The sequence below is a fragment of the Delphinus delphis genome, chromosome 1 (genome assembly GCF_949987515.2).
Source record: "Delphinus delphis chromosome 1, mDelDel1.2, whole genome shotgun sequence".
NCBI lineage: Eukaryota > Metazoa > Chordata > Mammalia > Artiodactyla > Delphinidae > Delphinus > Delphinus delphis.
This window is the reverse complement of record NC_082683.1, coordinates 54036290-54056667: the sequence shown is the minus strand read 5'-3', so window position 1 is coordinate 54056667 and position 20378 is coordinate 54036290. Positions and strand designations below refer to the sequence as shown.

The following is a 20378-nucleotide window of genomic DNA, read 5'->3' as shown; positions in this document are numbered from 1 at the left end:
GCCGCTCCAGGGGCCATAGACCCAGAACTGTGTGCAGCTGATTCAACAGATGGGGGGTGCAGCAAAGGGTCCTGGAAAATGAGCGAGATTCAGGGTCAAAATTCCCCTTCTACCACATGGTAGCTGAAAACCCGGGGCAAATTACTTAAGCTTCTGTTGAGTTTCAGTTGCCTCAGCTCTAAAACGGGCACAAGAATGTCTTGCTTGGAGGGTTACTGGAAACCATCTTCTGAAACAGAAGAGGTGCTTGGAAAATTTGGATTCTAACAGCATGTGTTGCCTATACAACTCCTAAGGCACTTATCCTACACAGCCTTTCTTTCTTTTTTTTTTTTTTTTATTGAAGTATAGTTGATTTACAGTGCTCTGCCAATCTCTGCTGTACAGCAAAGTGTCTCAGATATACACATCTATATATTCTTTTTTTTAATATTCTTTTCCATTATGGTTTATCCCAGGGTATTGAATATAGTTCCCTGTGCTATACAGTAGGACCTTGTTGTTTAGCCATTCTAAATGTAATAGTTTGCATCTACCAACCCCAAGCTCCCAGTCCATCCCTCTCCCTCCCCCGCTCCTCCTTGGCAACCACAAGTCTGTTCTCTATGTCTATGAGTCCTACACAGCCTTCTATTTGTGTGGGACTCCATTCCTCTAGCTAGTCTCACAGGCAGCTGGAGGGCAGCAACTGTGTGTTTCACACCCTTGCCTTCCCAAGGCATCTCACACTTAAGGTGGTCAATACGTGTTTCCTGGCTGACTATACACCCAGGTATCCATATCCCCAGGGTAGGGGTTGGACAACAATGCCAAAATTAATAGAGTTTCTGGCACCCAAGGCATCACCCTTTAATCACCAAAATACAGGGGCATTTGCACGCCTTTCTTCCACCTGTTAGAAGTAGTTGAGAAGTAGCCAGTTAGTACTAGAGGCAATACAAAGCATTGGTAAACCATGCAGGACTAGGGCTGCCCTGCCGGGGCACCTGCCACCACCCTCCCGTGGTGCGAGCTTCGGTGATGAGCTGAACCTCATCTCTAAAGCGGGGCTATTCAGAGTACTTACCTCATAGTTATTGGGAGCATTTACAGAGTATATGGAAAGCACTCAGCACAGCGCCTGGCATAGGATTAACGTTCAGCAAGTATTCATCTTCACCTCATCATTGTCAAAGCTCAGTTCGGTTTGCTGGGCTGGACTCCCCGGTTAAATGGCAACACTGGAAATCTCACCCCAGATAAAGACCCTGCCACCTGGAATGGGGATTCCACCCTGGGTCGGGGAGGGGTGCAGAGCTGGGCTGTCTCTCTGGAACAGTCCATACGGCAGGTGACTATGGGATGTGCCTTCCAAACCATAAAATGCATTTCAAATATTTGTTTTATAGTTTTTGTTTTTCTGATTCTTTAAAATCTAGAAACAATATTGTAAACATAATCCTAGTTCCCATTTATCTGATAACCTACCATGAATGAGATACTGTGGCCATGGCTTTTCACAGACTTACTTGCTTTATATTCTCAATGACCCTACAAAGTTGGAACTATTTTTCAAGCCCATTTTAAAGATAAGGAGAATGACATTCCAAGATCACTCAAGGTCTCAAGTAGTATTCAAACTCAGGTCTGTTGGCTCCCAGGACTATGCTTTTAACTACTAAGTTACACTCGTGGGCTGAATATAGTCTAAGATGAATAAGATGCCAACGGGCTCAAGATTTCCAGCCAAATGCCAGAAATCCTGCTCTCAGATTCCGAGAGTTCTGTTTCTGTCCCCTCAACAGGCAGGGTGGCATCTCAGCACCACAAGGCACAAGACGGTGCTTTGCTATTTCAGATCTCCTGAAAACTATCTTCCTTTTCCTTGTTCCAAGTTAACCATGTCGAGGTTAATTTATCCACCTCAGAAGGAGCCAGGGCCCAGCTGACCCTGCTAAGGTTTGAAATTATAGTTCTTGGGTCTAATTTTAAACCAAGCACAGAGAACATTTTTTTTCTAGCTAGGACATCCAAACAAAATACAATACCACCCACCCCCTCTAAAAAAATCTGGTTTCTTTCTGAAGTCAAAAGAGCGTTTTGTAGGAAAGAAAAAAGACATATAGAAATAGTAGCTTATTTTGCTTTAATATCCCAAAATATTTGTGTGAATGGGACTACGCTGCAGAACAAGGCAGAACTCTGTAGACAAGCACGTCTCACTCTGAGGAAAGAACTGATTGGAGAGAAGGCACCAGAAACTGCATTTTGCTGGATTATATGTAAACAGTAAATGGGGGAAAAGGCTCACAAAGGGGAAAGGAACTTGCACTGTCATTTCACAGGTGGATCCTAAGGATGGAAATTAGCCTCATGAGCTGATGCTCGACCTCCATCTTCCACTGTAGTGTAAACAGGACCTGGTGCTAAGGAGACAAACACCCACACACCAGTGGTGCACGAGGACACAAAAAGGAACTGACGGTAGTATAAGCCCGTGGGTCCCTTTTATCCTCTTTCCCGCATGGCTCCTACGGGCATATCAATGGGCAATGCCTTGGAATTGTACCATTTGTCAATGACTGGTTAGTGGAAATACCGAATCCTAAAAAGCCTGGGTGAATACACTTTGTTTCTGTTCATGCTCTTCAATCAGATGACTCGGAGGGCCTGGGGTGGAGGGATGTACCGCATCTGGCCCGTCTTCTTAGGTGATAACAGTGGGTGCAGTGCGTCCTGTCCTTTCCTGGAGATGGGACAACTTCAGGGCAATAGAAATAAGGGGGGCCAACATGACCTGAGGGAGACACAAAGAGAAAAACCTTTGCCATCACTTTCTCTAGATACGGATCCATAGCTCCAGCCCTGAGTAGGCCTCGAGCTCCAGACCCATGTCTGACTACTCTGATACCCATGTCTGACTACTCTGATCATGTCTGACTCCAGACCCATGTCTGACTACTCCGATAACCCAAAGGCTCCTCAAACTCTGTAAGTCTAAAAACAAAGACATGTTCTTTCTTCACAAAAAAACCCAGTTCCAGCATTCCCTATTTCAGTCAATGATCTATTACATAAAGCAAATGAATGACTAGGAGTCATTCTTGACACCTTCCTCCCTCATATTCCTGTTGTCCAACCCACCAGCAGCCTAAGTGACTTATCTTCTACCTCTCTCCCATTGTCACCCAGTTCTCTCCATCCCAGTGCCACAGCTCTCGCTAAACCAAGTCCTCCCTCTTACCTGGAACAACTGTGCTTCCACATCCGCTTCTGCATCCTCCTATTTGTTTCCCACACTCTACCCAAAGAACTCTTTTCAAAATACACCACCCTCCCATCTACCTCTCACTTAAGGGAAAAAAAGAATGCTGCTGTTGCTTGAATAAATAAATATTCTAATATTAAAAAAAGAAAACTATGTATCTAGTTGAACTGCCCATTTTATAGATGAGGAAACTGATACCCAAAGAAGTGAAGTGATTTAGCCAAGTGATTCAAGGGCAGAGCCAAAAGTAGTACATTTTCTATTGACCACTGTGGCTTTCCCTCGTCTAAATCTCTACCAACTCATTACACCTGGAAGAAAGTTGGAGAACCACTGCACGCACTGACATACCACTTGCCATCCCCCTTGGGGCTCCAACAGTCCCAATGAAGTGCTGAGGCTGAGGCCCAGGGGAAAGGCACGTCCCCAGATAGAATGGTGGTACGCCTGGGCATGAGGGCACCTTGCATCCTTCAGGGCCCTCCCACTTCCTGAGGACTATGGTTCAGACGAAACAACTCTCACTCATTCTTTGTATTTACCATGTGTCAGGTATTACGACAGAGAAACACAACTTCCTTCCCCTTTTGCTCTTGTGCTATTATTCTGTGAATCTACAACGTAGACACCATCGCCTTTGATTTTAGTTTTAGGGATGTCTCAACACCACAGCAATCTGGCGATAACTGGAGCTAATGCCTGGCCACTGGAAAAACTGTAAACTTGAAGCACCCTTTCATTTCTCTCTTTTTGTAATAAAAACAGTTGTAAGAGCCACTTTTCCTCAAAAGCTAGTTCCATATGTCAGGCAGTGTTCAGAATTTTGCCTTCATTATCTCCTTAAATCCCGGTGACAACTCTGTGAGGCAAGTAGCATTCTGCCATTTTACAGACAAAGAAACCAAAGCTCAGAACATTGAAAAGACTTACCCAGGGACACACAGTTATAAAGGAACTGAATTTAAAACAAGATCTAACTCCAAAATGGGTTAGAGAGATCAAAATCACTATGCCAGGGGTTTCCAAATGAGTTTCACAGGATTCTAATTAGGTGTCAGAAGGAAAAAGGCTTTGTGGGAGAAGAGACATGGCGAACTGGCCTATGTACTGCAAGTCTGCTCCGAGCTTGAAGGCGAGGTGTGTGTTGTGAGCTGCTAAGACGGGGCTAACGTACCCCAGCACTTCCTAAACTGGTTTTGGCTCTGGAGCTCTGGTTGGGGAGCAGTTTCCAAAACAAGGAACACCCGTGGGGAAACTCTCCCCTGTGCGTCCCTGCTTCCCCATTTGGGTGGCTGTCCTCCAAGTTCTCTGTTCCACCTCTGGCTCCCAGGGCCCCTCCTCACGCTAACATACCTCTGGAGACACTCTGGGTGGGGCTGGGACCCCAAAATACAGGTTGCAAGTCCGAAGACTCTCCCATAAAGACCTTTCTTTCTGGGCCACGAAACAGTCTCTCCCTGCCTACCCCCTAGCCCTGACCAAATCTAGAGCCAGTGTACGTTCTGCCAGGGCAGGTGATGAGACCAAGCAAAGTGGCAAATAATCAGTGACAGACCAGAATACCAGATCAGGGGCTGATCTGAAAGATTAGTTCTCTTGAATCTGCCACTTAACCAGGCGTGTGAACCTATTAACTATTATTTAACCTTTCTGAGCCTCCGTTTCCTTATCTGTAGAAGGGGTATTAATAGATAAGAATAACAGATTTGAGAATGAAATGAGTATATCCACTTGGGTAATGGGTTTAGAACAGAGCTTGGTGAATAGAAAATGCTCAGATAATTATTAGCTATTATTGCTTTCTGATGCACTGAAGAAGACGTGGAGGAAAGTGAGCCCACCTGTCTGATCATTTGAGAAACGGGTTGTGATGACAGGCGCAATGGAGCCACTACCCTTCCCTCCAACAGAAAGAACTAGCCGGGGCGCAGGGCCTGGGCATTACCTGGGGGTCCTGGTAGATCTTGGCGATGTCCTTCTCATAGCTGTCGACGTACAGTCGAACGGTGGCGCCTGCACTCCCGGTGCCGCTCAGTCGAAAGATGATGCGAGAACCGTCTGCAAAAATGAGCCGCAAGCCCTGGGAAAGGTAACAGAGTTTCTTTTTTCCTCACATGCTGGAAGAAAGATTGAAGGCTGACAAACTATGAGGGGTCTCTTTGGAGATCTAATTTCATCCGTACTTGATCAGTCGGAGGATTAGATCCTTGAGAAACGGCCACAGTTGAGCCCCGTGAGTCTGCCCTCGGTCAGCCTGTCACTGCATCCAGCCAATGGGGGTTGGGCTCATGGGGGAGAAACATCCCCAGGGTCAGGCGGGAGACAGGATCCTGGGGAGGCTGGCTGACACAAGCCCTGCCCTCTCCATCCCGCTTCCCTGTGATTTATGGACTAACCATTCCAGTTTGAAGCCTAATAAATAAGTTAATAAATAAATAAGCTGCTAGGTACGGAAATCCGATTTCCAAATCAGGAGGGAAACACGGACAGAATGGGCTGAAACCAGAGCAGAGGAGGTTTCAGGTGAAACAGAGGAAGAACTCTTTGCAAAACACTGATGGAGAGCCTCAGAGTAGAACAGGGGGCCATGTGCCCCAAATGGCAGAGGCCAGCTATTCCGACCTATTGAGCCAGATCCAGTGGTCAGTCTCCACCAGTGCCTGATGACTCAGAGCAGGGCCCATGTGGGTGCAATGCCAAGCCCCGCCCCTCTATCTCCTGCCCTCCCCCTTCCCTCTCTGGCCACATCTCTTGTCCTCAATAATCTTGATTCAGGGAAAAAAGGCTGGGGACTCTTGAGGTAAGAAGGCTGAGCAAGACAGTTATCTGAAGACCCTTCAGTCTTGATGAGGCTGTCAATTCTTCCATAAAAAGAACTTTGCCTAAAGCTGATGGCCTACCAAAAGGAAAGGTACTACCTCTCATCTACTATTTGTCACCAGACCCAACCCAGGGTTTAATCATGCCACTCAGCACTGAAGACAGCGGATGAAATACACAGAGTACATTCCCACTTAGTCAACATGGGGAGGATACAGTTAATACCCGTTTACCATTTCCTGCTCTCTAGACACATACCAGGGTTGGCCTCCGTCTCCCACAACTTTCAACTTGAAGCCTCTTAAATTTTTTTCACTTGACTGCAGATGCTATATCGACTTCAGAAGATTTTCCCCCCTCCCCGGTCTTCCATCTAAATGCTCAGACTTTCTGATTATAAAACGTGGAGCTGCTGACTTCCTCCTCTGAGCACAGAGCACAGGGCCCGTCCCATGCATACCTCAGCATCCCGCCTCTCTCCTGGTACATGCCGGATGCGGCGCAGAGTCGGGGTTTACTTTGCCTAAGGGTCTGTTCTCTCTCTGAAGCCTCACCACAAAATCTTCTGCTCTGCTCTGCGCCCCCCGGACCCCACCCTCCGCTTTCCTACACCCACCCTCTCCTCAATCCCAGGCCTCTCTTTTTCTAATTATCTCAGACATCATTTACGATCATCCATACTAGACCCAAAGTTCTCACAGATGGTGAAAAAGCATAAGGAAGAAAAGCCACGGGGCCAGAATTTTGACAAAGGGAGACTCCAGGCACTGAGGGTCACTGTGGCCATGCTCCATCCACTCGTCCACTACCTGCTCTCCAGAGAGAGACTTTAAATAAGTCCTGCAGCCCAATTCCTTCAAAGCTTGCTGGATGCCTTGAGAAGGACCCAGCCAAAAATCTGGGTCTGGATCAGAAAAAAAGCTAACTGGACAGCTATAGCATAATATTACCTCCCTCTTTATTATCTTTGTTTCTAAGTTATGAGTCCATTCTGTGACAACAACAACAGAACCAGAGGAGAGAGGAGCCTGAGCCCGGGTGTTAGTGAGAAGGGCTGACCCAGCCTGCACCCTGGGCGCCTGGTGCCCAGTGAGGGAAACGCTAACAGTTCTGTACATATCCAGACACGGTCCAGGGTCTCAACTGTGATGTCCTCCTACGCGCTGCTGTGTTAGGGTCAGCTGCGAGTCACGTGCTACAGGTAATAACAGTGAATGTTTCTAAGTCTGTAAATGGCTTGTCTGTTTTTTTCTTCTTTTTTAGAAATCAGAACATATCACAGAAATGTCTATGAAGAGGCTACTCTCATGCCACGCCGGCATCTGCTACAAGCTCTTGAGAGAGAAGAAGCAGGTTGAGGTCTAAGGCAGCAGTTCTCCATCTTTTTAAGATTCTAGGGCTCTTTTCTGCACACACTCACAACATGACCTCTTGCATAGAATCCTGGAGAATGTAAAAAGTCTTTCTGGAGCCTACACTAAGAATCCCAGAATGAGGGCATAGGGGTGTATGTAGAATCAGGGCAAAAACCATGTTCCCTACAAGTACCTGTGCAAATCATGTGTGACTCAGCAGAAAGCCACTTGAGAAAACAGGGCAGCAAAGGACAAATGACCAAGAAGCCTTTTTCTTTTTTCTCTTGAGATTTCAGAGATGAAGCTCCGAGGCTTCTCTCCCACATCGCACATACGTCCGTTCCTACCTGATTTCTTGAAACACTTCCATCCACCGGATCATTGTATTCAAAGTTATCAATTTTCACCACAGTGTAAACTTTATCTCCCACTGGGAACTGTTTCCCCACGAAGGAGCGATCAGAGATCAGGGCCTCCAAGTCCTTCATCATTTTGTTTGCGCCCTCGGCTTCCACCTCCTCGTAATCATACCTGGAAGAAATCACAAAGTTGAGGCCTGCGGGCTGACTTCAGATCACACCAACTTATATCACCACTTTCTACAGCCTTTGTTTGGCCCTCCCCCAAACCATCTAACTTCAGAAGAAGCTGGCAAAAATATGAGCGTGTCATTCTCTGGGGATGGAGCAGACGAGGGATGAAAAGAAGGGTTTGGAGGGTTTCAGGAAAGGGTTAGGAGCTTCTGAATAAGCAGAAAACTCCCATCTTGGCTCTTCTACAGAATAAAGCTCTTAGAAGCTTCAAAGGCTTTTGAGAGAGATTATCTAACATTTAATCACCACATCCTGAGGATGTAGAAACAAAAGCAACGTTATCTGCATAAATGCACACGTGACTCAGGCACTGCTCTTCCAAACTGCTGGAGCTTCTATGGGATAAATGCCGGGAAGGCTCCCAGTCTGGGACCTGCCTGAGGCTGCTGAGATTTTGGATAAGGAGAGTTCCAGTCTCCACAGGAGCTTCCTCAAGTAAGGCCAATTCTTTTTTTTTTTTTTTCCGGTACGCGGGCCTCTCACTACTGCGGCCCCTCCTGTTGCGTTGCAACAGGCTCCAGATGCGCAGCCCCAGCGGCCATGGCCCACGGGCGCAGCCGCTCCGCGGCATGCAGGATCCTCCCGGACTGGGGCACGAACCCGCGTCCCCTGCATCGACAGGTGGACTCCCAACCACTGCGCCACCAGGGAAGCCCAAGGCCAATTCTTCATTGACCAAATGAAGGAGCCAAGCCCTAACTCTTTTTTTTTTTTTTAAGCCCTAACTCTTTACACCTGAAATGCCTCCCTCCTCTCAGTGAGAGTGGATTCCGGTCCACAGCATTCACCCTGACAGAGGAGGCCTGGTGTGGATGCAAAAGGGCCAAGAAAAAAAAGTCCATCACAAATGAAATTCTATGACTGTTACTTTTCCTCCAAGAATTGTTCTTGGCTTCTTTCTTATGAGGTTAAAGACTCTTACAGGTGGCTTTTCCTGTCCTAGTGGCACACACCCTCTTGAGAGCGTTCTTTTTTAGAGGCTCAAGATAGCAGAGTCTATATTTATTTGCAATATTGAAACAAATATGATATGCGCAAGCAGACACCTCTGAGACATGAGAAATACCAGGGGATTAAGGCCAACTATTCTGGCTCCAGGATTCTATGAATCAAGGACAGCAGTCCCCTTAATCCTGAAGTCAGCTCTTTCCCCCAGTTAAAATGATAAACAGCAAAAAATTACAACCAGGTGTTTGTGCTTTACATCTGTGACCTTTGGGTGTTTGAGGGAAATGTTCTATAAATCCTAGGCACAGAAGGGTATAATGGAAAGAATCTGGGCTTTGGAATCAGCATGAGCTATGAACCCAGCCTTTATTGGTTACTAACTGTGCAACTATGGGAAAGCCGCTTCATGTCTTAGAACCTCAGCTGCCTTATCAATAACTGTTTTCGAAGCTGATGTGAAACAATGCATGCAAAAAGCACTTTTGTTAAATAAATGGAGGGTATAATGGAGTCTTAACTAACCATAAATTCAGTTTCTGAGGACTTTATTTGTAATACTTGGTGAGCAGTTATTTGAAATGAATAAAAATGTGTTAAGATAGTTTTTAGATGGAGACTCCTAACTGATTCAAGAGTGACCCTCTCTGAACAAACCCTCCTAACCTTATTCCATTCTGGTTACTTTTCATTTGTTAACTCATTCATTTATCTATTCAAAGCATATTTACACAATGTCACTATGACATATGAGTGTTTGGTGATACCATGGATTACAAAAACAGATATGGTCCTGCCTTCATGATCCTTTAGGCTCTAGAGAGTTCATGACTGCTGTTCTAAATTACCAGATTTTTCTGGTTCTTAGAAAGTAGAGATTCTTGCATTGGTTACCAGGGCTACTGTGTGGTACCACGTGGCAGTTACTACTTATACCTTCCACAAAAAATAACCTGAGGGAGAAAGATAGCAATATACTTGTCCAAAGTCAAAAAAAGGATTCTGATTAAGGAGGCCAAGTTCCTGAAGGCTGAATTCTTTTCCTGACTATCCAAAGATCATGGACCATTAAATCTGTGACATATTTTAAAAATTCTCTAGTCTAACTCACCTATTTTATAGAGAAGGCAACTGAGGCTCAGAGAAATAACACCTTTGTATTGCTTACATAAATAATTTATTTAATATGCTTTTCCTCATATTTATTTTCCATAATTAGAATAGTGAGGTTCAGGAAAAAAATTATTAGATTTTTACACTTACTGTGGGAAAGGCAAATTGAAATTAGTGAAAAGTACAACTGGAAAAAAATGTTAATGCTTCTTAAAAATAGAAGTACGGGGCTTCCCTGGTGGCGCAGTGGTTGAGAGTCCGCCTGCCGATGCAGGGGACATGGGTTCGTGCCCCGGTCCGGGAAGATCCCACATGCTGCGGAGCGGCTGGGCCTGTGAGCCAGGGCCACAGGGCCTGTGCGTCCGGAGCCTGTGCTCCACAACGGGAGAAGCCACAACAGTGAGAGGCCAGCGTACCGCAAAAAAACAAACAAACAAACAAAAAAAACCATAGAAGTATGTATGGTAAAGAAGACTCACTAACTAGTCTAAGTATTTTGTCCACTGATGAATCCCAGTGCTTGGCAGAAAGTAGGTACACAGTCAATATATATTGAATCAATGAATGAAGTATTGATAACTACACAGCCTTTGGGGACCTATTTTAATGAGTCAGAAAAGTTGATTTAGACTAAGTATAATTGTTTCCGTAATTTCAGAAAAAGTTTCCATACTTTCAGTGTCCCAGAGTTTATAGAACACTTTCAGACTCATATTTCATTTAATCCAGTCAATAGCTAGACTGTTATTTCCATTTCTACAAATGAGAAAACTGAGTACAGAAAGAGGTTAAATGACTTCCCAATCTACTAGGGGGCAGAAATAAAATTCTAATCCGTTCTTCTGAATCCAAATCCAGTGTTATTATCATGTCCACCTGATAGGTACATTTAAAAGGCTGACAAAACATTCATTCTTTTGAATATGTTAACTAAAAGTTTTAAGCCTCGTTCTTTACGACTAACATAAAAGTTGACTTCATCTTGACCCTGACTGAATTATACTAAAAATCCTCAGTTGATAGAGGCTGAAGGAACTGAGGTTTTATTATCACTTAAGACAGGAAGTAAAACATTTGTACACATGAGAATTCTCTCTATCTACTTCCCCATGCTACCTCTGTACCCAGCCAGGCTGTGGCTTACCTGGTGAAGAAATTCCGGCCATACTTTTGCCAGTGATCTTTGAGGATGTCCTCCACACTCTGTTTGCGGGTAGCTAGGATAGAGAGCCAAGCAAGGACAGCCCAGAGTCCGTCTTTCTCACGGATGTGGTCAGAACCTGGTCGGGGGACAGCATGCGGCTGTGAGAAACGTGACTTCTCCAAAATATTTGGGAATAAACTCCTCAACAGTATATAACCCAACCAAAAAAGTCATAAAACTTTACTGAGAAACTTGAATACATGGAAGAAACCACGTATTGAATAAAGCCACATACTATTGAAAAGAAAGTGATGCTTCCCAAAGTAATTTTAGAAATTTAAGGCAAATGCCAATAAAAATGTCAGCAGAATAATTTGGTGGAACTTGATGTATCAATTATGAAGTATGAATGTGAGTGGAAAAAACAAAAGAACATGACCACTGTGAATTTTTAATAACTAAAATAGTCTGGTAGCTTAACGGAACAAAAGAGAGCACCCAGAAATAGACCCAAACACATATGAGACTTGAATAAATGATAAAGGTGTCACTTTAAGGCTGTAGGAAAGAATGGATTACTTTTTTTTTTTTTTTTTGCAGTACGTGTTGTGGCCTCTCCCGTTGTGGAACACAGGCTCCGGACGCGCAGGCTCAGCGGCCATGGCTCACGGGCCCAGCCGCTCCGCGGCATGTGGGATCTTCCCGGACCGGGTCACGAACCCGTATCCCCTGAATCGGCAGGCGGACTCTCAACCACTGCGCCACCAGGGAAGCCCCTGGATTACTTTTTAAGTAGTATTTGTCTAACTAGCTAAACAGTTGGGAAAAAATCAGTTTTTTTCCCTATAAAACACCATACAAAATGAATTCCAGATGAATTATACATTCAAATATAAAAACTGAAAACCTTTAAATATTAGAAGATATATATATATATATTTTAAATCTTAGAGATGGCAAATACATATAAATTCAGAATTCATAAAGAAAAAAATCTATGTATTTTTCTACATAAAAATTAGCATTTCTATCAGCAAAACTACTATAGATAAAATTAAAAGGCTAGGGCTTCCCTGGTGGTGCAGTGGTTGGGGGTCCGCCTGCCGATGCAGGGGACGCGGGCTCGTGCCCCGGTCTGGGGGGATCCCGCGTGCCACGGAGCGGCTGGGCCCGTGAGCCGTGGCCGCTGGGCCTGCGCGTCCGGAGCCTGTGCTCCGCAACGGGAGAGGCCACAGCAGTGAGACACCCGCATACCACCAAAAAAAAAAAAAAAAAAAAAAATTTAAAGGCCATTGGTAAACTTAAAAAAAAAATACACATTTGCAATATACAGTAGATATTTAAAACACTCAATATAGAAAAAATTCTTATATATTAATAAGAAAAAAGTAAAATCTTGATAGAAAAACAGGCCAAGGATATAAATAGGCAATTCATCGAAGAATAAATATAGGTACCCAATTTACATAATAAAAAGCTGTATTTTTAAGAAGACAAATTAAAGTTAAAATCACAATAAGAAACTGCTGCTTGTTTGACAAATGGCCATAGATTTAAAAATGCGAACACCTAGCATCAGAAGAGGCATAAGGGCAATGGGATTCCAACATGCTGCTGCTGGGAGGGGTACAGTCCTTCCAGAGAGCAATTTGGCAAAAAGTATGAAAGGCTTAAAAATAGACCTACTTGTGGATCCTCCTGGATCCTCCTCCAATCCTAGGATATCTTTCTTTAACCAAAAGGGGTTTGGTTAAATAAACTCTGGCACATCTGTCTCCTGCTAAGGTCCTTGCTAAACTCTTTATCAAAAATAACAAATTGGCTCCTTTGGATGTGCTTATATGCATGGAGACCCTTTCCCAAGAGCCTGATGGGGAACAGAACTCTCATTTTTTTGCCTTTAACTTCCTTATTCTAAAAAGAGCGGACGATATTGAGCTTTACTTTCTGATTTCTGAATAGGACTCGATACAATCCCTCCAATAATGTTTTGCATGTTATCATGCCTTGAACTTTTTTATGTACCTCTCTGTCCTTCTTGACTTCCCACTGGGTCTTATTCTCCTTACAACTGTGAGAGTATCCAGCACAATGCTGGCGATGAGGCATGAGGTCAGTTTGTTTCCTTCCTCTCTTCATCCTTTTTGACCCAGCTCAAATATCCTCTCCTATCTGAGACTAGCTCCCAGCTCCCCTGGACAGTGATGAGCTACTTGTTCTTCTCGTATAGCAACTGCTCAAAACATGTGGTGCGGCGCCATACTCCTTGAGCCTCGGCCATCTATTTATGAGCCTTTTACCCCACTATCCACGTATGTCTTCAAGGCATCTCATATCTTTGTAACTTAGTCTGGTGGCTAGCATAGCACATGGAATATATTAAATAACTAATTGTGAAGGAGTTCATAAATGAATTAATCAATTAATATTCTACTCCAACATCTTCTCTTTCTCTTTTTGGTTCATAAAAATATACAACTTTTTCCCCCAAAAGAGTCCCTCTTCAGTAAGACACTACTTTTAGAAACAGCAGTTCTCAAAACCTGGATGCTGACAAACTAGAAATATCAGGCAATACTTTTAGCACTTTATATAACAAATTGAAGAAATGTTAACCTAATTTTATTAGCTATGGACTTTTATTTGCCTTTAGTGCTATTTCAAGGAACAGAAAGTTAGCTCTCTGGCTCCTACAGCTTTTGCAAATGATGATATGTTTTGGCAATAGTTTACCCTGAGCAGTAAGGTCCTAGCAGCTTCCCCAGTATACTGAGAATTCATGATAGAAGTGTACAGCTTGGAATTATTCATCTGTGAACCCCTAGGTTTGGTTTTTTTTTCCTGTCCTTCCCTCCTTTTTCTTTTCTTTTTTCTTGGGGGTGGGGTGCAGAGAGGCGGAAGGGAGGTGGCTAGACTGAAAGCATAGGGGGCAGTGTTCCTTTGTGCTTTTCCTATTCTAAGTAATGAACTGGCTTTTTCCTTTATGTAGAAATGACAATAAAATCTAAAAATCTCACCCAACTCTGACCAAGTTACTTGGAGATAACTAAATCACACACCTAATATTATAAACAAATCATCTGCCTTGGATAATATAAATAAATATTCTATTCCATTTACACAATCCCCAGTCTCTTTGAAAATTCTCATTAATTTCACTAATCACCTTGGATGTATCAAAACTCTAGGTAACTCTGACTAATACTCAGGAAGTCTGGGTAAGTTTCATTTTCTTTAGGGTTCTAATGAATGATGACAAGTTAGTAGTGAAAAAAGGCAATGGTGTGTGTATGTGTTTCTCAAGCTACTGTTGTTTTTGCAGTTGTGGCAGTTGTTGTTCAATGGAAAATGTTTTATGCTTAAGAGTCAGAAAACCTGAATCTGAAACTTACTTATAAGCTGCTTGAATTTGGACAAGTTACTTAACTTTTCCAAGCCTCAGTTTCTTCAACTGTAAAATGGGGATGATGCCACCTTTCTCACACAATTTTAAGACTTTACTGCGATAGAGAGTAGAAATAGTTTATAAATTGTTAAGTATAATATAAATGCAAGATACCATTATTAATAAGGGAAAATAAAAAAACTTTTAGGGAAAATTAACATTTTCTACTACCTCATTAAGCTTTCAAAAATAACGTCCCTTGCAGCTCAATAACAAAAAAACAAACAACCCAATCCAAAAATGGGCAGAAGACCTAAATAGACATTTCTCCAAAGAAGATATACAGACTGCCAACAAACACATGAAAGAATGCTCAACATCATTAATCATTAGAGAAATGCAAATCAAAACTACAATGAGATATCATCTCACACCAGTCAGAATGGCCATCATCAAAAAATCTAGAAACAATAAATGCTGGAGAGGGTGTGGAGAAAAGGGAACACTCTTGCACTGCTGGTGGGAATGTGAATTGGTACAGCCATTATGGAGAACAGTATGGAGGTTTCTTTAAAAAAACTACAAATAGAACTACCATATGACCCAGCAATCCCACTAGTGGGCATATACCCTGAGAAAACCATAATTCAAAAAGAGTCATGTACCAAAATGTTCACTGCAGCTCTATTTACAATAGCCCAGAGATGGAAACAACCTAAGTGTCCATCATTGGATGAATGCATAAAGAAGATGTGGCACATATATACAATGGAATGTTACTCAGCCATAAAAAGAAACGAAATTGAGCTATTTGTAATGAGGTGGATGGACCTAGAGTCTGTCATACAGAGTGAGGTAAGTCAGAAAGAGAAAGACAAATACCATATACTAACACATATATATGGAATTTAAGAAAAAAAAGAAAAAAAAGTCATGAAGAACCTGGGGGTAGGACGGGAATAGAGACGCGGACCTGCTGGGGAATGGACTTGGGGATATGGGGAGGGGGAAGGGTAAGCTGTGACAGGGCAGGAGGGTGGCATGGACATATATATACTACCAAGTGTGGAATGGATAGCTAGTGGGAAGCAGCCACATAGCACAGGGAGATCAGCTCGGTGCTTTGTGACCACCTAGAGGGGTGGGATGGGGGTGGGGTGGGGGGGAGGGAGACGCAAGAGGGAAGAGATATGGGAACATATGTATATGTATAACTTTTTCACTTTGTTGTGAAGCAGAAACTGGCACACGATTGTAAAGCAATTATACTCCAATAAGATGTAAAAAAAAAAAAGAATATAGAATCAGAGAAATCTGAATTAGGTAGAATAGAAATTTCAGAAGGTATGGTGCTTGATAAAAAAATAAAAATAAAATAAAATAAAAAAATAACGTCCCTTAACTCTACATAATGGGAAAGAAAATGGAATATAACCCAATATGTTCTTTATTTCTGGGCAGTGTGATTACAGTGCTTTTCTCTTCTTCCTTATCTAATTTTTTCCAGTTATGAATGTGAATTACTGGTATCATTTTTTTAATTAAAAAAAAAAGCCAATCCCACTGAAGTGTAAGGAAAGGGAAAGCTATCAGCAAGCACCACTGATCCCAGCTGACAGGAGTTTTGCCTCAGGTCTTTTCATACTTAGTCCAGGTCAGGGACCAACTAAGCCTATGGGGATTCTGCCCTTTCAGCATCTCCAAACACCTGTCACTTGACTTTGACTTAATCAGCACCTTGTGACATGTATAAACTGCTCAGTCAGGGCACACTCTGGTCTCAGCCAAGAAAAATGCCAACCTTTGTTCAGGGAGCCAAGAGCCAATAGTTTGGGGATTAGGTTTCATTTACCAGTACGAGCATCTCAGGAGTGCCCGGGCTCCTGCCTCTGCCAGGCCAAGGCCTGTGGATGGACCACGGCAGCAGAAAAAGAGCTCCACAGAGTTCTCTGAAAACCCTAGCATCCATCTGTCTGCCTCTGTCTCTCTGCCTCTCTCTCTTTCTCTGACCACCTCTATCTCTCCTTCAGTCTCCTAAACATGCCTGGAAATGTCCACCCCACATATACCTATTAGCCTGGCCAACATCTCCTGCAACTACTTTCAACTTCCTCCTTATCTAGGATGCCTTACTTGTTACCCTCTGTCCTTACCCCTATTCTATCACACCCTGTCTGCTCTTACCCCAACCTACGCCAAGAATTGTATCCCCAGCTCATGCCTGGTGTGCAGTCAGCTCTCAATACAGGCTTGCCCAGAGAATGCCCAGACCTCAGCTGACTGGCTGGGAGGTCCAGCAGACCTGCTCTGTCCACAGTGCTGTCCTCTTTGGCTTCCACTGCACAAATGACTTCCCTGTGAAAGGGCAGATAAGCTCCTCAGGAAGCCTTTTCCAGACCACACCGGCCTTCAAGGGGGCTCCTCCTCAGTAACCCCCAAACTTTCCATTTATCAATTCATCCTGCGCTGCTTCATGACTGCCCCTGGAACTTTGTTTCCTTTGGAGGAAATTGGTAAGTGCCTGACAGGCAAGAAACGTGTCTTAACCCAAACTCCATTTGATACTCAACAAATTTGAATCAGTGCCTACCATGTTCCAAGTATATGAGAAAATACTAAGATGAATAAGATACGTTCCCTGCCCTCACAGAAGAGCACAGATGTACAGATGAGGGAGACAGACATGCAGGTAACAGTTTAACTGAGTTAGTTATAATTAGGGTATCAGCCTAGTTCTACTGGGGTGTTCTGCCTGGGAAATTTCCAGAGATGGGATGCTCTAACCTTCCTGGGGGGGTTTACCTACAGGAAAATGTACTCAGTAGGTATGCAAATCAGAGCAGGCAGAGAAGTAGATAGGACATCTAATCCCCTACACCACAGAACCAGGTTAGGCGCCCTGACTATACAGTTCACAGAGCATCCTGTACTTCAGTTTCTATCACTTTCTATTATACTTTTAAGAGCCTGGCCGGGGTCCGATTTCCTTCCCCAAATGTGGCCTCCACGGAGTCCTCCACAGGGAGGTTATGCTTAACACTGCGTTCCCAGAACCTAATTCAGTATCTGGGTTACAGTCAAAGCTCAATAAACATTTGAGGAATGAGTTGATGAAAAGAGGTATAAATGTGAAGGACTTTTCATAAGAAATTAAAATTAAAAGAAATCTGCAAAGCATGAATGCTGTACTTCTTCAAGATATCACTCCTATATAATATATCATCACTAGGACCTTTTCAAGATGGGATGGGGGAAAAATATTGCTAACCTTTGGACCCAACCAGATCAGAATTTACTGGCATATTTCTACATGATACCAAGTTAATCCTCAACCTGGTTTCCCATCCCTCTTTCCCAGGACCCCCCACTTTTCCCAAGGAAGAGTTTAAAAAGCAGTGACATTCTATTCTATTCAGTGACTTCACTTTCTATTTCCTTCCCAGTTTCCCAAGAATTCAAGGTTTCCCTCCACCCTTGTGCATGAACACGTGCACCAGCATCCACAGTTAGGGGGGCAAGTAACTGCTCCATTAGATCAACCAAAAACAGCAGGTTCACCCTGTCTAGTTCTGGTGCCCTAACAAAAACACCTTTATCGGGCTTCCCTGGTGGCGCAGTGGTTGGGGGTCCGCCTGCCGATGCAGGGGACACAGGTTCGTGCCCTGGTCCGGGAAGATCCCACATGCCACGGAGCGGCTGGGCCCGTGAGCCATGGCCTCTGAGCCTGCGCGTCAGGAGCCTGTGCTCTGCAACGGGAGAGGCCGCAGCAGTGAGAGGCCCGCGTACCACCAAAAAAAAAAAAAAAAAAAAAAAAACACCTTTATCCCTGGCATTTGTAATGCTGATGTCTGAGGAAGCGTCATAGCCTTGGTGGCTACAGTAATCATGTTAGACAGTCGCTGTTTCTCCACCAGGAACAGACTAACGTATACCTGGTAAGAGTCATATTATGGCTTGTGCTTTCAAATGCTAGTGGTTTGTTTTATTTGGCGAGCCAGTTCTGAAGTCTGACTCCTATGCACCTCTTTGCCAGTAAACTTCTCCTTTTCTTTCATGAAAGGTCATCTCGTCTCACAAAGACCTTGGGTCCTCAGCTCTGGACTATGGAGAGGGAATGATGGTGAGTCCCCACAAGAGTCCCAGACTGCAGCCAGAGGTGAGGTGGGCATTCTCCACGGAGGTGGGTGTTTAAGCAGAAGAGCACTGACTGGTTATTTATGACTCCAGCAACACACAGAAAATTATGTCGGACAACGTTTAAAGTTCTTTCCTTTCCAACAGCAGGATTCTGTTGGTCTGAATGGAGGATGCCAAGTAAAGAGCGTGTTCTCCCATTCATTCAACAAGTGTTTGCTGAGCACCTGGTCCATTCTGGGATTTATAGGAGGCTCTGGGGATATGACGGAGAACAGACAGATGTGACTCCTGTCCTCATGGAGCTTACAATCTAGTGGAACCAACAGACGTTATTCAAGTAATCATAAATAATTGTAAAGTTACAGCTGTAATACGTGCAAGGAAGAAGTATGCGGTGCCATGAAGTCCAATAATAAGGGGATTGGACCCACTCTGGGAGGTTAGAAAGGCTTTCCTGAGAAATTGCCTCTGCTCTTGCCTAGAAAAATACACACATAAATGACCCTGTACTCAATTAAGCTACAGAATTTAAATATTTCAAAGCTTGTAGAATCACTTCTCCTTTACAGAGAAGCTCTGTAAAGGAACCGCTGGAAGCATCTGCCAACAAGGGACATAGTAGGTGGAAATTAACTCCTCTATAAATAAGGAGATCAGAAGTTCAGTTAAATAAGTTCAGCTGCACTCACTTAGCAGTGGAGACCCATGGCTATGCAGCCTGGTGTTTTAAATGCTTATCTCAGAAATATTGCAGAACAATTGTCTTTTTTTCAGAGAGAGAGAGAATGAGTTTGTGGATTGTTCTTATGATGAATTCTCTCTTTTGATATAAAAGATATCAAAGGGAAGATAAAACCATGGTTGGTACTTAGTATTTGATGAGTGGGTTAATAAGTAAACAAATAAGAACAAGCTTTAACAAGAAATAATTTAAAATCTAATACTTGGATTCAAAGAAATCAGTTCCACAAACGTAACATGGGGACTTTCCTTGGCCAATGTTCCTAAGTAAAAGCTTAAGGGGGTTTAATTATCTACAACATGACATGGGCTAAACAGTATTATGAAATGTCCTAAAAGCTAACATAAATGAAAGTTACATCAAGAAAACTACAGGGTCCAGTTTTCTAGAAATAGTCATCCCATCTACTCTTTACTTGTCAGGTCAATCGTGGAGGATTTGGGCTCAGTTCTAGACACGATCTTCTTCAAAGGGCATTGGTGAACAGGGAAGCATCAAGAAACTCATGCTGGGTATATAACCAACGTGAGGTGGGGGATGACTGGAGGACTAGGGATGGGTGGCCAGAGAAGAGAGGACCTGAGAACTGCCCTCTGGCATCTTGAAGGCCTGTCATGCGAGGGAGGAGCAGCTAAGACTCTGACCCACCTTGACCAATGCTACCCACATGGGTCTGTGGGGCAATACGTTACTAGATATACCACAAAAAAGAGATATCGCAGTTAACTATGCTTAGGTAAAACTGTACAAACAGGATTCCTTATAGCAGAATGTTTTGGAATCTTCAAATGATAACATCATCATGAATATCCAAGACAGAAAGGTATATTCCAAGTTTCCCAATCTGTATTGAACTCAGAACTCTTTCATGGAACTAGTATCTTTCCACACATCCAA

General features: G+C 43.5%; 1 protein-coding gene across 2 annotated transcripts in view; it reads right to left on the bottom strand.

Annotated features, from left to right (window-relative positions):
- Positions 1 to 217: 217 nt before the first annotated feature.
- PGM1 (phosphoglucomutase 1) overlaps positions 218 to 20378 on the bottom strand; it is a 61311-nt gene continuing 41150 nt past the window's right edge. Inside the window, exons 8-11 of one of the 2 annotated variants that reach the window (XM_060023194.1) lie at positions 11218 to 11353; positions 7770 to 7953; positions 5193 to 5327; positions 218 to 2776 (exon numbers count right to left, since the gene is read on the bottom strand). In XM_060023194.1, coding sequence (XP_059879177.1) covers positions 2687 to 2776; positions 5193 to 5327; positions 7770 to 7953; positions 11218 to 11353 — 545 coding nt within the window. In that variant the 3' untranslated portion in view covers positions 218 to 2686. The remainder of the gene's footprint in view (positions 2777 to 5192; positions 5328 to 7769; positions 7954 to 11217; positions 11354 to 20378) is intronic. The other variant, XM_060023185.1, reaches the window with a different exon arrangement.